Source organism: Mustelus asterias, chromosome 7 (genome assembly GCF_964213995.1).
Source record: "Mustelus asterias chromosome 7, sMusAst1.hap1.1, whole genome shotgun sequence".
NCBI lineage: Eukaryota > Metazoa > Chordata > Chondrichthyes > Carcharhiniformes > Triakidae > Mustelus > Mustelus asterias.
The window spans coordinates 7,642,366-7,659,449 of record NC_135807.1 but is presented as its reverse complement, the minus strand read 5'-3'; the positions used below and the strand labels follow the sequence as shown (position 1 = coordinate 7,659,449).

Genomic DNA, 17,084 nt, shown 5'->3' with positions numbered 1-17,084 from the left:
GGCCGCACTTGAATTCAATTCTGTTCAATTCTGGTCGCCACACTACCAGAAGAATGTGGAGGCTCTGGAGAGGGTACAGAAAAGATTCACCAGGATGTTGCCTGGTCTGGAGGGCATCAGCTATGAGGAGAGGTTGGAGAAACCTGGTTTGCTCTCACTGGAGCGACGGAGGTTGAGGGGCGACCTGATAGAAGTCTACAAGATTATGAGAGGCATGGACAGAGTCAATAGTCAGAAGCTTTTTCCCAGGGTGGAAGAGTCAATTACTAGGGGGCATAGGTTTAAGGTGCGAGGGGCAAGGTTTAAAGGAGATGCACGATGCAGATTTTTTACAGAGGGTGGTGGGTGCCTGGAACTCGTTGCCGGGTGAGTTGTGGAAGCGGATATGATCGTGACTTTTAAGGGGCGTCTTGACAAGTACATGAATAGGATGGGAATGGAGGGATATGGTCCCCGGGAGGGTAGGGGGGCTTCAGTTTGACAGCATGATGGGTTCAGGCTTCGAAGGCCGAAGGGCCTGTTCCTGTGCTGTAATTTTATTTATTCTTTGTTGTGAGATTTTAATTGGTTTCCAAGCAAGAGATCAATGTCGAAACCAGCATAGAGCCACCCTCCCAGTCACTGCGGCCGCGATCATCGCCAACCGCCAACGGACTAATTTCCCCTCAGCGGCTACAGGGCAACAGCTCACGCCGCGCGAGACCACTGCCACGTCACCGCGTTCCGAACGCGCCCTCTGACGTCGCGACGTTTTAAGTCGTGGGGGGGGGGGGGGGTGGGGAACCCAAACGTCACCGCTTTTCCGCCCGCCGCACCTCAAACAAGGCGGGGCAGCGGGCTCCAACGTTCAGCAGGCGGGGATCCTGACGTCACCTCGTTCAGCCCCCCCCCCCCTCCCCCTGTCATCCCCTCGCGCCACTCCATTCAAAACAAACCGAAACAAACGGCTTCTGACGTCAGCGCGCGCCCCATGAAGGGGAGGGAGGGGCTCACTCTGTGAGATCATTGGCTCATCAGGTCTCCATGGCGATCCGGCTCCCTTCCCCCCCCCCCGCCCTCTCTCCTCCCGCCACTCCCTCCCCTGCCCATCCCCCCCCCCCCCTCTATCCCCCACACAGCAGCTAAACACACCCAGGGACAGTCCCGTCCCCCACCCCCCACATTAACCATTTCCTTGCCTCTCCCTCCTCATTCTCCCAGGCGGAGAGAGTGCAGAAAGCAACGGCGGAGGAGGAAGCTTCCCCACCGTCCAGTCCCGATGCTTTTTGCTCATTCTAAGAGGGTTTGAATTTGAGGCGGGGAGGGAGTCTCCACATCTCCCTCCCTTCACAGCACCGACCTCCATTCGCCTGGCTGACTGGAAGCAGCAAGAGGAGGAAGGGCGGGGGGGGAGGGTGAGAGAAAGGATGAAGATGCTGCTATTGCTGCTCCTGCCGCCGCCTCCACATTTTCTGCATTTTTAACTCTTCCTCATTCGGCCTACCACTTTTACTCAATGGTGCATGTATTTATTTTGTTGGCTTTCGGGGATTAAGCAAGGAATTGAGCCAGTTTTTCTTTTGGGGAGGGTTGGAGGTGAGGATTGCCTTTCATTTTGTTTTTCTCCCTCCCCCTCGTTGGGGGGAGAATTAAAAACCAACCATCAGGATGTTGAAGAGAGTCCTGCGTGTTTCCAACCGTTCCTTTTTCGCCTTCATCTTCTTCTTCTCCCTGTCCACATCATGCCTGTACTTCATCTATGTGGCACCTGGAATAGGTAAGAAAGAAGACATTGAGCTGAAAATGTTTAAATCCTCAGTATGCAGCACTCCTGCTTTTTTTTTTACTTATTAAAAACTGCTCAGATTTGGGTTTTATGTGCATGGCAAAAGGCAATTGAGAATGATAGTTAACCCTGATTATCATCATGCAAGCATGTTACAATAATTGCTAATAATCCTATTTCCAACGAATACCCTCTCAGTCTTGGGCTCTGTTGTCAGGTTCAGGTTATTTGGCATTTAATTGTACCATGTAGAATACATGGCAGGCGTTATAATGTTAATAAATGTTGTACTGTACTACAAGGGGATATATCTGATTTTAGATGTATTCAGCTCCGATGAAATGTAGCTTTGTAGAAAATGTGGTGATTCTTGATGGTTATAGATCTGGAGGTAACAATAGTGGCAAATAGCTATCTTTGAACAGGCATAGGCAATGTTTGGCCCTGGCTCTTGTCGTGGTTTCATTTTTATTAACCTAAAAAATGTCTGATGGTGTCGTGCAATGAAGGACATGGTAAAATGTTTTGGATTTATTGAAAGATTATGCAAGGCCAGTTTTTTTTTGTGACGATGGTTGTTGTGTTTCCCTATGATTCCTAGCAGTTTTGCCATGAATTACTGCAGGTTTGTGAATGATTAGCATTCTCCAAGACACTTCTTCGCTGGCCAAGAGTTCTCCCAGTTGGTATCGCAACTGGGGCTGATTCATTCCAAAATGGCATTTCTAAAACATGCTCAAATACTGCAATGTATAAATCTAGGAATGGTTACAACACAGAAGGAAGCCACTCAATCCATTGTAGTTATATATTGGCATTGGAGGGAGTGCAGAGAAGGTTCACCAGGTTGATACCGGAGATGAGGGGTTTGGATTATGAGGAGAGGCTGAGGAGATTGGGTTTGTACTCGTTGGAGTTTAGAAGGATGAGGGGGGATCTTATGGAGACTTATAAGATAATGCGGGGGCTGGATAGGGTGGAGGCGGAGAGATTCTTTCCACTTAGTAAGGAAGTTAAAACTAGAGGACACAGCCTCAAAATAAAGGGGGGTCGGTTTAAGACAGAGTTGAGGAGGAACTTTTTCTCCCAGAGGGTGGTGAATCTCTGGAATTCTCTGCCCACTGAGGTGGTGGAGGCTACCTCGCTGAATATGTTTAAAGCGCGGATGGATGGACTCCTGAGCGGTAAGGGAATTAAGGGTTATGGGGATCAGGCGGGTAAGTGGTACTGATCCACGTCAGATCAGCCATGATCTTATTGAATGGCGGGGCAGGCTCGAGGGGCTAGATGGCCTACTCCTGCTCCTATTTCTTATGTTCTTCTATCAGTTCTCTGCAAGAGCTACTTGGCTAAATTCCACTCCCCTCTAGCCCTGCAATTCTTTTCCCTTCACATAATTGTCCAGTTCCCTTATGAAAACCACAATTTAAACTGTCTCCACCGCACTCTCGGACTAAGCATTCCAAAAGTTTGTCCTCGTGTCACCTTTTGATTCTTTTGCCAATCACCTTAAATCAGTGTCCTCTGTTTCTTGGCTGCAGCCCCTCTGCTAATAGATGATTGAATTCTTACAGTGCAGAAGGAGACCATTTGGCCCATTGAGTCTGCACTGACTCTGAGAAGAGTACCTCACCCAGGCCCTTTCCTTCACCCTGTGCTGCATTTTGGAAGAAATTGTTTCCATTTCCAATCTTCTTTGTCAGTACTCCTCCCGATTTTGAACACCTGTCTCAAATCTTCTCTCGGGCAAACATCCCAAAATCTCCAGTCTATCCACGTAACTGAAGTCCCACATCTGTGGAACCATTCCTGTAAATTTGTTTTTTGCACCTCATCTGAAGCTTTCACATCCTTCCTAACTTGTGATGCTCTGAAGTAAACACAGTACTGGTCTACCAGTAGCTCACCATAGTTTGCTTGCTTTAGTACTCTGTGCCTCTGTTGATAAAGCCTTGGCTCACACGTCTTAACCACTTTCTCAACCTCCTGCAATCTTCAATAGCCTTCTGCTCCTGCACCCCCTTTAAGAATTGTATCTTTTTAAAAATAGTGTCTCTCCTCATTCTTCCTACCAAAAAAAATTACTTCACATTTCTCTGCATGAAACTTCCTTTGCCACATGTCTGCCCACTCCAGCCTATCACTAAAAGAGGCACTTTGTGAGTCTGCTCCCTCTCACAGTTCACAATATTTCCAGGTTTGGTCTCATCTGCTAAGATTCTATAGAGGGATGTCAGCAGTTGCAAAGAGACATAGATAGGATGCAAGACTGGGCGGAGAAGTGGCAGATGGACTTCAACCCAGATAAGTGTGTGGTGGTTCATTCTGGCAGGTCGAATAGGATGAAAGAATATAATATTAAGGGTAAGACGCTTGGCAGTGTGGAAGATCAGAAGGATCTTGGGGTCCGGGTTCATTGGATGCTCAAACCAGCATCGCAGGTAGAGGCTGTGGTTAAGAATGCGTATGGAATACTGGCCTTCATCAATAGAGGAATTGAGTTTAGATGCTGCAGCTGCATAGGACCCTGGTCAGACCCCACCTGGAGTACTGTGCCCAGTTCTGGTCGCCTCATTACAGAAAGGATGTGGAAGCCATAGAAAGGGGGCAGAGGAGATTTACAAGGATGTTGCCTGGATTAGGTTGCATGCCTTATGAGGATAGGTTGAGAGAGCTAGGTCTTTTCTCCTTGGAGAGGCGAAGGATGAGGGGTGACCTGATAGAGGTGTATAAGATGTTGAGAGGTATTGATAAAGTGGATTCTCAGAGGCTTTTACCCAGGGCTGAAATGGTTGCCACAAGAGGTCACAGGTTTAGGGTGCTGGGGAGTAGGTACAGAGGAGATGTTAGGGGTAAGTTTTTCACTCAGAGGGTGGTGGGTGTGTGGAATCGGCTGCCGATAGTGGTGGTGAAGGTGGATTTGATAGGGTCTTTTAAGAGACTTTTGGATAAGTTCATGGAAGTGAGTAAGATAGAGGGTTATAGGTAAGCCTAGTAGGTAGGGACATGTTCGGCGCAACTTGTGGGCCGAAGGGCCTGTTTGTGCTGTAGCTTTTCTATGTTCTATGTTCTATTAAATTTGTGCCCTGCACATTCAAAGTCTAGCCATTAAATATATATCAGGAAGAGCAGGGGTCCTAACAGCCAAAAGAGAAAACACTGGAAGATCTCAGCAAGTCTGGCAGCATCTGTAAGGAAAGAAAAGAGCTGACTTTGAGTCCAGATGACACTTTGACAAAGGGTCATTTGAACTCGAAGCGTCAGCTCTTTTCTCTCCTTACAGATGCTGCCAGACTTGCTGAGATCTTCCAGCATTTTCTCTTTTGGTTTCAGATTCCAGCATCCGCAGTAAATTTGCTTTTATCCAGGGGTCCTAACAACATGGGTGGCATAGTGGTTAGCACTGCTGCCTCACAGCTCTAGGGACCTAGGTTCAATTCCCGGCTTGGGTCACTGTCTGTGCGGAGTCTGCACATTCTCCCCTTGTCTGCGTGAGTTTCCTCAAGGTGCTCCGGTTTCCTCCCACAGTCCAAAGATATGTGGGTTAGGTTGATTGGCCATGCTAAATTGACTCTTTAGTGTCAGGGGGACTAACCGGGTGAATACATGGGGTTGCGGGGATAGGACCTGGGTGGGATTGTTGTTGGTGCAGGCTTGATGGGCCAAATGGCTGCCTTCTGCACTGGAGGGGTTCTATTCTATGATCAGTTGTGAACTCCAATATAAACCTTCAGTCCAAAAAGCAACCATTCATCTCTACTCAGCTTCCTGTCACTCAGCCAATTTCATTCCCAGTTTGCTATACTGTCCCTTTTATTCCATGAGCTCCAACTTTGTTCATGTTGTGCGGCTCTTTATCAAATGCCGTGTACACCACAGCAACAGCATTGGTGTTGCCTCATCAAAAAAAACTTAATTTTCCTTTAAGAAATCCATGCTAACTTTCCTTAATACTAATTTCTCTAAATGATCATTAATTTAGTCCAGTATTATAATTTCTAAAAGCTTTGCCACAACCGAATTAAATTGACCCTTAGTCGCTGGGTTTACCGCTTTTTTTTTTGAACAAGGGGCGACACGGTGGCACAGTGGTTAGCACTGCTGCTTCACAGCTCCAGGGACCTGGGTTCGATTCCCGGCTCGGGTCACTGTCTGTGTGGAGTTTGCACATTCTCCTCGTGTCTGCGTGGGTTTCCTCCGGGTGCTCCGGTTTCCTTCCACAGTCCAAAGATGTGTGGGTTAGGTGGATTGGCCATGCTTAAAAAAATATATAATTGCCCTTAGTGTCCCAAGATGCATGGGTTAGAGGGATTAGTGGGTAAAATATGTAGGGATATGGGGGTAGGGCCTGGGTGGGATTGTGGTCAGTGCAGACTCGATGGGCCGAATGGCCTCTTTCTGTACTGTAGTGTTTCTATTCTATTTCTATAAAAGGATACAACATGTGCAATTCTCCAGTCCTCTGGCAATATCCCCATATCTAAGAAGAATTGGAAGTTTAAAGTTTTTATTTATTGTCACAAATAGACTTACATAAACACTGCAATGAAGTTACTGTGAAAATCCCCTAGTCGCCACACTCCGGCACCTGCTTGGGTACATGGAGAATTTAGCATGGCCAATGCATCTAACCAGCACATCTTTAGACTGTGGGATAAAACCAGAGCACCTGGAGGAAACCCACGCAGACACGGGTAGAATGTGCAGACTCTGCACAGACAGTGATCCAAGCCAGGAATCGAACCTGGGTCCCTGCGCTGTGAAGCAGCAGTGCTAACTACTGTGCCATCGTGCTGCCATAGTTATAGTCAGGGCATCTGCAATTTCCACCATTACTTTCCTGTTTATCCTTGAATGCATCTGACCTGGTCCTGGTGAGTTAAAGCTCGCCCTCCTACAGCATCTCTCCATCCATGCATTTATCTTCTCTACTCTCTGGCTTCAATATTCACCTGTGCATGGTACTGGGAGTAATCCGAGATTACGACCTTAGACGTCCTGCTTGCTAGTTTTGGTCCTACCTATCTAAACCATGCCTGGATACACTCATCCCTTTTTTCTTTATGTATTTGGTACTGATATGGACCATGACAGCTGGCTGTTCACTCTGCAGCTACAAAAAGTGACATCCTTAGTCCTGACACCAGGGAGGTAACCATTGAGCAGAAAATGGTTAGCCTATTGCTGTGACAAGTATCTCTCCTTTGCTAAAGTGTTGGTACCTCAGGAGAAAACGCATGAAATTGCTGTCCAGGGGCAGCCTTTAGAACCATAGAATCCCGACAGGGGAAGGAGTCCATTCAGCCCATCGAGCCTGCACAACAACAATCCCAGTCAGGCCCTATCCTCATAACCCTCTGTATTTATCCTGCTAATCCCCATGGCATTAAGGGGCAATTAGCATGGCCAATCATCCTAACCTGCACATCTTTGGAGTGTGGGAGGAAACTGGAGCACCTGGGGAAAACCCACGCAGACATGGGGAGAATTTGCAAACTCCACACAGACAGTCACCCAGTCACTACGAAAGGTCATGAATGTAGCCCAATCCATCATGCAAACCAGCCTCCCATCCATTGACTCTGTCTACACTTCCCGCTGCCTTGGTAAAGCAGCCAGTACGATTAAGGACCCCACACACCCTGGACATTCTCTCTTCCAGCTTCTTCCGTCGGGAAAAGATACAAAAGTCTGAGGTCATGTACCAACCGACTCAAGAACAGCTTTTTCCTTGCTGCCATCAGACTTTTGAATGGACCTACCTTGATCTTTCTAGCTATGACTGTAACACTACTTTCTGCACTCTCTCCTTTCCTTCTCTATGAACATTTGTGCCACACAAATGCCAGGCAATAACCATCACCAATAAGAGACACTCTAACCACCGCCCCTTAACATTCAATGGTGTAACCATCACTGAATCCCCCACTGTCAACATCCTTGGGGTTACCATTGACCAGAAACTCAACTGGACTCACTACATAAACACAGTGGCTACAAAAGCAGGTCAGAGGCAGGGAATACTGTGGCGAGTAACTCACCTCCTGACTCCCGGAGCCTATCCACCATCTACAAGGCACAAGACAAGAGTGTGATGGAATACTCCCCAGTTACCTGGATGGGTGCAGCTCCAACAACACTCAAGAAGCTTGACACCATCCAGGACAAAGCAGCCCGCTTGATTGATACCACATCTACAAACATCCACTCCCTCCACCACCGACGCTCAGTAGCAGTAGTGTGTACTATCTACAAGATGCACTGCAGCAATTCATCAAAGATCCTTAAACAGCACCTTCCAAACCCACGATCACTTCCATCTAGAAGGACAAGGGCAGCAGATACATGGGAACACCACCCCCTGCAAGTTCCCCTCCAAGCCTCTCGCCATCCTGACTTGGAAATCTATTGCCGTTCCTTCGCAGTCGCTGGGTCAAAATCCTGGAATTCCCTCCCTAACGAATTTGTGGGTCAACCCACAGAACATAGACTGCAGCGATTCAAGAAGGTAGCTCACCACCACCACCACCTCACAGGCAGGAAATTGGAGGCGGAAATTGGAAAGAGGTTTTCTCAGGGAAATGTACGGAAGAAATGTGGCAAATTTTCAGGGAATATTTGTCTGGAGTTCTGCATAGCAACGTTCCAATGAGACAGGGAAGTTATGGTAGGTTACAGGAACCGTGGTGTACAAAGGCTGTAATGGATCTAGTCAAGAAGAAAATAGCTTACAAAAGGTTCAGGGAGCTAGGTAATGTTAGAGATCTTGAAGAGTATACGGCTAATAGGAAGGACCTTAAGAAGGAAATTAGGAGAGCCAGAAGGGGTCATGAGAAGGCCTTGGCAGGCAGGATTAAGGAAAACCCCAAGGCATTCTACAAGTATGTGAAGAGCAAGAGGATAAGACGTGAAAGAATAGGTCCTATCAAGTGTGACGGTGGGAAAGTTTGTATGGAACCGGAAGAAATAGCAGAGGTACTTAATGAATACTTTACTTCAGTATTCACTATGGAAAAAGATCTTGGTGGTTGTAGTGCAGACTTGCAGCGGACTGAAAAGCTTGAGCATGTAGATATTAAGAAAGAGGATGTGTTGGAGCTTTTGAAAAGCATCAAGTTAGATCAGTCACCGGGACCGGAAGAGATGTACCCCAGGCTACTGTAGGAGGTGAGGGAGGAGATTGGTGAGCCTCTGGCGATGATCTTTGCATCATCAATGGAGACGGGAGGGATTCCGGAGGATTGCGGATGTTGTTCCTTAATTCAAGAAAGGGAGTAGAGATAGCCGTGGAAATTATAGACCAGTGAGTCTAACCTCAGTGGTGGGTAAGTTGATGGAGAAGATCCTGAGAGGCAGGATTTATGAACATTTGGAGAGGTATAATATAATTAAGAATTGTCAGCTTGGCTTTGTCAAAGGCCTTACGAGCCTGATTGAATTTTTTGAGGATGTGACTAAACACATTGATGAAGAGCAGTAGCTGTCGTATATATGGACGTCAGCAAGGCATTTTGATAAGGTACCCCATGCAAGGCTTATTGAGAAAGTGAGGGGGCATGGGATCCAAGGGGACATTGCTTTGTGGATCCAGAACTGGCTTGCCCACAGAAGGCAAAGAGTGGTTATAGATGGGTCATATTCTGCATGGAGTGCCCCAGGGATCTGTTCTGGGACCCTTACTCTGTGATTTTTATAAATGACCTGGATGAGGAAGTGAAGGGATGGGTTGGTAAGTTTGCTGATGACACAAAGGTTGGAGGTGTTGTGGATAGTGTGGAGGGATGTCAGAAGTTGCAGCGAGACATTGATAGGATGCAAGACTGGGCGGAGAAGTGGCAGATGGAGTTCAACCCAGATAATGTGAGGTGGTTCATTTTGGCAGATCAAATAGGATGGCGGAATATAATATTAATGGTAGGACTCTTGGCAGAGTGGAAGATCAGAAGGATCTTGGGGTCCAAGTTCATAGGACGCTCAAAGCAGCTGTGCAGGTTGAGGCTGTGGTTAAGAAGGCGTATGGTGTACTGGCCTTCATCAATCGAGGAATTGAGTTTAGGAGTTGAGATAATGTTGCAGCTTTATAAGACCCTGGTCAGACCACACTTGGAGTACTGTGCTCAGTTCTGGTCGCCCCATTACAGGAAGGAAGTGGAAGCCATAGAAAGGGTGCAGAGGAGATTTACAAGGATGTTGCCTGGGTTGGGGAGCATGCCTTATGAGGATAGGTTGAGTGAGCTCGGTCTTTTCTCCTTGGAGAGACGAAGGATGAGGGGTGACCTGATAGAGGTGTATAAGATGTTGAGAGGTATTGATCGAGTGGACAGTCAGAGGCTTTTTCCTAGGGCTGAAATGGTTGCCACAAGAGGACACAGGTTTAAGGTGCTGGGGAGTAGGTACAGAGGAGATGTCAGGGGTAAGTTTTTCACTCAGGGGGTGGTGGGTGCGTGAAATGGGCTGCCAGCAACGGTGGTGGAGGTGGATTCGATAGGGTCTTTTGAGACTTTTAGATAAGTACATGGAACTTCGTAAGATAGAGGGTTATAGGTAAGCCTAGTAATCGCTAAGGTAGGGACATGTTCGGCACAACTTTGTGGGCTGAAGGGCCTGTAGCTTTTTTATGTTTCTGTTTCCCAAGGGCAACTAGGGATGGGCAATAAATGCTGGCCAGCTAGCGACGTCCATGACCCAAAATAATAAAAAAATGAACAGTATGCTTGATCTGTATAGTACGCAAGAAACAATATTTTTCACTGTATACTAATACATGTGACAGTCATAAATTAAAACCCAAGGCTGGAATTGAGCCCCTGGCGCTGTGAGGCAGCTGTGCTAACCACTGTGCTGCAATGCTAACCACTGTGCCACCCCAAGTGCTGCTGTACTTAAACAACAAAAACAAGCTTTGTGTCCTTTTTTCCACATTACATTTGTTTTCATATTTTGTAATACAAATACATTTTGACATAGTCTGCCATTTTCCTGACACCATACTGTATAGCGACTTCTCTGCTCTCTACTGGAGAAAGGAATAGATTACATCAATATAAACAATTCCTCATGCTGGATAGTCACAATTTGGGGGTGGGGGGAGTGGGTTTTCCTTATTTAATAATTGATTGAAAACCTATTGTAAATGAGAGTAATGTAACTTGTCCCATAGCTATTTGTATGTTTTTAAAATTGTCCACTTAATTGAAGAAAGCCTAAGGAAGTGTTCTGAGGCTTTTTGTGAGATTGAGGTTTGTGACTGTAGATTGGAGAGTGAATCTTTAGCGTGCAAGTGTTTTTAAAGTTTTGAATTGATAAGAAATGACAAGTGCAATGGCGACTAGGTGGGAAACAATATACAGTTTGAAAATGCTGACTGCAGCCCAGTTGATGGCATTCTGGCCTCTGAGTCAGAAGGTTGTGATTTCAAGTTTAACTCTCAAACCTTTGAGCATAATATCTAGGCAGACATTTCGGTGCAATACTGAGACTACCGTATTGTCAGAAACAACTCCTTTTGGATGAAACAGTACTCTTTGAGACTCTGTCTACCCTCACGTGTTGATGTGGCATTGCAAGGAAGAGCAAGTGGAGTTCTCCCCAGTGTCCTGGTCAACATTTATCCCTTGCCCATCATTAAGAATAGATTATCTCATTGATTTCTGTGGAACCTTACTGTGCATTAATTGGCTGTTTTGTGTTTTAGATGGATTGGCCATGTTAAATTGCCCCCTAGTGTCCAAAGTTGTGTAGGTTAGGAGGATTAGTGGGGTAATGGGGATCGGGCAGGGTGTGGGCCTGGATAAGATGCTCAGTTGGAGAGTCAGTCCAGACTTGATGGGCTGAATGGCCTCCCTTCTGCACTGTACGGATCCTATGATTACAATAGTGACTACGTGAAATACTTCATTGGCTGTAAAATGCTTTGGGACATCCTGAGGTTATGAAAGGTGGTACATAAAAAGGATATAGAGGCACCAGAGCAATTGTACAAAGCTGATACCAGAAATATGAGAAAAGGATTTGTGTCATGAGTCTGTTCTCTCCTGGGGAGAAAAACAAGGCTGAGGTGTGAGCTACCAGAAGTCTTTAAAATGATGATAGGTTTTATAATAGTGGATACAGAGAGAATGTTTTCGCTTGTGGGGAACAGCTGGAGACCATCGATATAAGATAGTCACCAAGAAATCTGATGGGGAATTCAGACGAAACTCCTTTACCACAGAACGTGGAATTTGCTACAGCGGGAACAGTTGAAGCAAATGAGGTAGATGTATTTAAGGGAATGTTAAATGAGCATAAGCGTTACAATAATAGATTTAGATGAAATAAGATGGGTGGAGTTTTGAGTGGAATTGAATGGCCTGTTTCTATACAGTATATCCAATGTAATAAGTGTAATTTTGTGGAAAATGAGGGGGGTGGTGGAAAGAATGTTGTTGATTGTGCCAGTTTCCAATGGTTTGTAGTGTTTATAGATTGTAATCGATAATTGAATTTCTTTGTTAGAGTTCATTAACCAAATGTCCAAAAAGACAACTGCCTGACCCAATAAATTAACTAATGTTACTGATGCAGCAGAATGTCTTGCAACTCAGTTGAGACTGGTTAATTTTGTATATGCACTTTCTAACTATACATTCACAGTTTAACTGAAGTAACCTTTCTAACTATACATTCACAGTTTAACTGAAGTAACCTATGAATTTTGATCAATCTTATCCGTGTTTCTATGACTAAGGAATTGCCACTTCAATTATTCATCAGGCGGAGTAAATTCACCTCCATGAAATGTTAATATTTTGGGATGACTCATCATTTAGCTGTGTCGCAGAGTCTCATCTTGATTTCTATTGCAAGTGCTGACTGACTCATTGTGTTGGTCTAGCATTTTCTCCCTTGACTTTGGGTCACAAACCTTCATTAGGTTTGCTTAAACTCTGTGCTTCTAAGTGAAATACAACTCAGAAATTTAAATCTAACGTCACATTTTACATCAATGTTCTTTTGAAGTATCAAGATTACAGTGTTTCAAAAATACTGTATTAACAAGTCATGGTTGAAAATAATTTGTTTCCTTTAGATACTGCTGAGTGTACCCCAGTGATGTTGGTAGCATTGCTCTGTAATTGGATACATTTGTTTAATTGCCAATAATCCCACTTCAGAGATTTCACTGTTTTGAAGTGGTTTTCTGCTATTAAATTGCTGAATAGTTTATTAATTTCTGGAATGTAGGTTCAAGAATTTGAGCTGTTAACATCATGTCTATTCTTGAAAATGTTGTTCCTGTGATGTTCAGTCCAGAATGAGATGGATCCAAAGATACTGGGGGCAAGTGAGGGTGGAATTGCAGTGGCACTGGCCATAATTTTCCAGCCTTCCTTAGACCCAGAGGTAGTCCCAAGGGCTGGAGACTTGCAACCATTACACCCTTGTTCAAAAAAGGGTGTAAAGATAAGCCCAGCAAGTGCAGGTTAGTCAGTTTGACCTCTGTGTGGTGGGAAAACTTCAAGAAATAATAATTCAGGACTCAATCATCACATGGACAAATGTGGATTAATTAAGGAAAGCCAGCATGGATTTCTTAATCATGTTTGAAACTGCTTACGTTTTTTGGAGGTAACAGAGAAAGTTAGAACCATAGAAAATTACAGCTCAGAAACAGGCTTTTTGGCCCTTCTTGTCTGTGCCGAACCATTTTTGCCTAGTCCCACTGACCTGCACTTGGACCATATCCCTCCACACCCCTCTCATCCATGAACCCGTCCAAGTTTTTCTTAAATGTTAAAAGTGACCCGCATTTACCACTTTATCCGGCAGCTCATTCCACACTCCCACCACTCTCTGCGTGAAGAAGCCCCCCCCTAATATTCCCTTTAAACTTTTCTCCTTTCACCCTTAACCCATGCCCTCTGGTTTTTTTCTCCCCTAGCCTCAGCGGAAAAAGTTGATGAGGATAATGCTGTTAATGTGGTGTACATGGACTCTTGGAAGGTATTTGATACAGATACAGTGCCATACAAACCTGTCAGCAATGTTAGAGCTCATGGAATAAAAGGGGTGGTAGCAACATGGATAGAGGTGGCTGAGTGACAGGAAACAGAAGGTTGTGGCTGATGGATGTCTTTCTTGTCAGAGGAAGTTTGTAGTTGAGTTTCCCTCAGCTCAGTGTTGGGGTTCTTGCTTTCTGTGATGCATATTTAAAGAATTGATCGACAGGGCACAATTTCAAAGTTTGCAGATAATGCAAAATTTGGAAGCACTGTGAGGAGGACAGTGTAGAACTTCAAAGGGACATAAATGAGTTGGTGGAATGGGTAGATAGGTGGAAAATGAAGGTCAATGTCAAGAAGTATGAGCACAGTAAGAAGTCTCACAACACCAGGTTAAAGTCCAACAGGTTTATTTGGTAGCACAAACTTTCGGAGCGTTGCCCCTTCATCAGGTGAGTGAAGACTTCAGTTCACAAACAGGGCATATATAGACACACTCAATTACAAGATAATGGTTGGAATGTGAGTCTTAACAGATAATCAAATCTTTACAGGTGCAGACAATGAGAGTGGAGAGAGGGTTAAGCAAAGGTTAGAGGTGTGAATTGTCTCCAGTCAGGACAGTTGGTGAGATTTTGCAAACCCAGGCACTGACTCCACTCACGTTGTCTGCACCTGTAAAGATTTGATTACCTCCTACCCCAGTCCAACGCCGGCAACTCCACGTCAAGAAGTGAGAGGTGAATCATTTTGGTCTGAAAAACATGGAGAGACAACATAAAGTTGGGGGTGCAAGAGCAGAGGAACCTGGGTGTTTATGTGCATAAGTATTGAAGGTGACAGGACAGGTTAAGCAGTTAATAAAGCATATAGTATCCTGAGATTTATTAATAGCAGCATAAAGTAAAAGAGCATGGAGGTTAAAACATAGAAACCCTACATGTACAGAAAGAGGCCATTCGGCCCATCGAGTCTGCACCGACCACAATCCCACCCAGGCCCTACCCCCATATCCCTACATATTCTACCCGCTAATTCCTCGAATCTACGCATCCCAGGACACTAAGGGGCAATTTTTTAGCATGGCCAATCAACCTCACCCGCACATCTTTGGACTGTGGGAGGAAACCGGAGCACCCGGTGGAAACCCACGCAGACACGAGGAGAATGTGCAAACTCCACGCAGACAGTGACCCAAGCCAGGAATCGAACCCAGGTCCCTGGAGCTGTGAAGCAGCAGTGCTAACCACTGTGCTACCGTGCCGCCCGGTTATGTTGAACTTGTATAAACCAATTGTGTTAGTGTACCAGATTAGAACCCCAAGATATATTTTGAGACTAGACCTCAACAATTTTTCTATTTTGGCATCAATGTGAGGATATGCTGTTTAATTCCAGGCATGATTCTACTGACAAACCAGGGGCTTTTATCAAAGCAAATTTGATTTAACAATACAGCTTAACTATAGCAAATGAATTTGTTTAACCTTTAACAATTGAACTTTAGTTAACCATGACAAGATACAATTTTTAACTGCCAACCTATCACTGAGTTTCAATCGAGCAGAATTTCCCCTATAGACTTAAACCCCTCTTTATAATTAGTTACCAAAACACAGACATACATTGACTGAGGTTAATAGTCCTGGAGCTTGTATTCTCTCCCTCTAGAGGTTTTCTGAGGGACTTGCTTTTTCTAGCAGGTCCAGGCAGCAACTGCTTGTATTTTAAAATGAAACTGGTCTTTGCTGCAAGCTAAGCCCTTCCCATCAATCGCGTGACTCTGTCCCTGTCAATCAACCTAATCAAAGCTCATATGGCTACCTTGATCCTTACTCTACCAAGGACAACCATAATCACAGGCATCTGCAAGCACCCCTGCAAGATCATGATTTCGTCCTGCTGGTTTTTTTTTGTTATATCCAATTAAAGTCCATACAAGAGAGACATCACAGATCCAAGCTGACAAGACAGGACCTATACTCAAAGCTCATATGACTCTGCATACCTAGTCTAAAATCCCAGGAGAACTTAAATAAACAAAAGGTCCGTTAACTCTCCAAAGTAACATATTCCTAGCTAAAATCAGTTGTTATCCTGCATTTTTAGCATCTGCTGCATATTTTCCCAGACAAATCAACTCTTGTAACAAAACACTGCCTCTTAAAGCTGCCCCACCTCCAGCATTATATCAAAATGGCGTAGTGTTGTCACAATTGTTCAAGCTCAGCTGGTGCATTGTCTTCAAGCCTGGGTGCTGCACTTTGGGAAAGATGCAAATACGTTAGTGTGCAGGAACGATTCACGGGAATGGTTCCAGGGATGAAGGTGGAGATAGTCCTAACTTCTCCAATCTATTTTCCATAGAAAAAAGAAAGCCGAGAGGAGATTTGATAGACATGCTCAAAATTGAGGGGTCTGGGCAAAGTAGCTATGCAGAAACTGTCCTTATTCATGAAAGGAAAACGCAAAAAGGGCATGAAGAGAACCTTTTTAATGCAGCGAGTGTTGGGGGTTAGGAATGTACTCCCCTACTTTTGGGAAAAGACATTGACTATTTAGCTGATCTATGCCCCTCATTATTTTATAGACCTCCTATAAGATCACCCCTCAGCCTTCTACACTCCAAGGAAAATAATTCCCAGTCTATCCAGCCTCTTGTAATTCAAACCATCAAGTCCCAAGTAAATCTTTTCTGCACTCTTTCTAGTTTAATAATATCCTTTCTATAATAGGGTGACCAGAATTGCGCACACTATTCCAAGTGTGGCCTTACCAATGTCTCGTACAACTTCATCAAGACGTCCCAACTCCTGTATTCAATGTTCTGACCAATGAAACCAAGCATGCTGAATGCCTTCTTCATCACTCTGTCCACCTGTGACTCCACTCTCAAGGAGCTATGAACCTGTACCCCTAGATCTCTTTGTTCTGTAACTCTCCCCAACGCCCTACCATTAACTGAGTTAGTCCTGCCCTGGTTCGATCTACCAAAATACATCACCTCGCATTTATCTAAATTAAACTCCATCTGCCATTGGCCAGCCCTCTGGCCCAATTGATTAAGATCCCGTTGCAATCTGAGATAACCTCCTTGCACTGTCCACTATGCCACCAATCTTGGTGTCATCTGCAAACTTACTAACCATGCCTCCTATATTCTCATCCAATTTATTAATATAAATGACAAATAACAGTGGACCCAGCACCGATCCCTGAGGCACACCGTTGGTCACAGGTCTCCAGTTTGAAAACCAACCCTCTATTACCACCCTCTGGTGGTGGGCTTTCTTAACTGTAGTGTCGGCATGGGGGGGACCAGGACAGGTTGTTGG

General features: G+C 45.0%; 1 protein-coding gene across 3 annotated transcripts in view; it reads left to right on the top strand.

Moving 5' to 3' along the window:
• The first annotated feature begins 1,198 nt into the window (after window positions 1-1,198).
• Window positions 1,199-17,084, top strand: part of b4galt6 (UDP-Gal:betaGlcNAc beta 1,4- galactosyltransferase, polypeptide 6) — an 81,133-nt gene continuing 65,247 nt past the window's right edge. The window contains exon 1 of one of the 3 annotated variants that reach the window (XM_078215626.1): window positions 1,199-1,756. In XM_078215626.1, coding sequence (XP_078071752.1) covers window positions 1,648-1,756 — 109 coding nt within the window. In that variant the 5' untranslated portion in view covers window positions 1,199-1,647. Of the gene's footprint in view, window positions 1,757-11,870; window positions 12,021-17,084 lie in introns of those variants that run through there. The other 2 variants (XR_013498285.1, XM_078215629.1) reach the window with 2 other exon arrangements.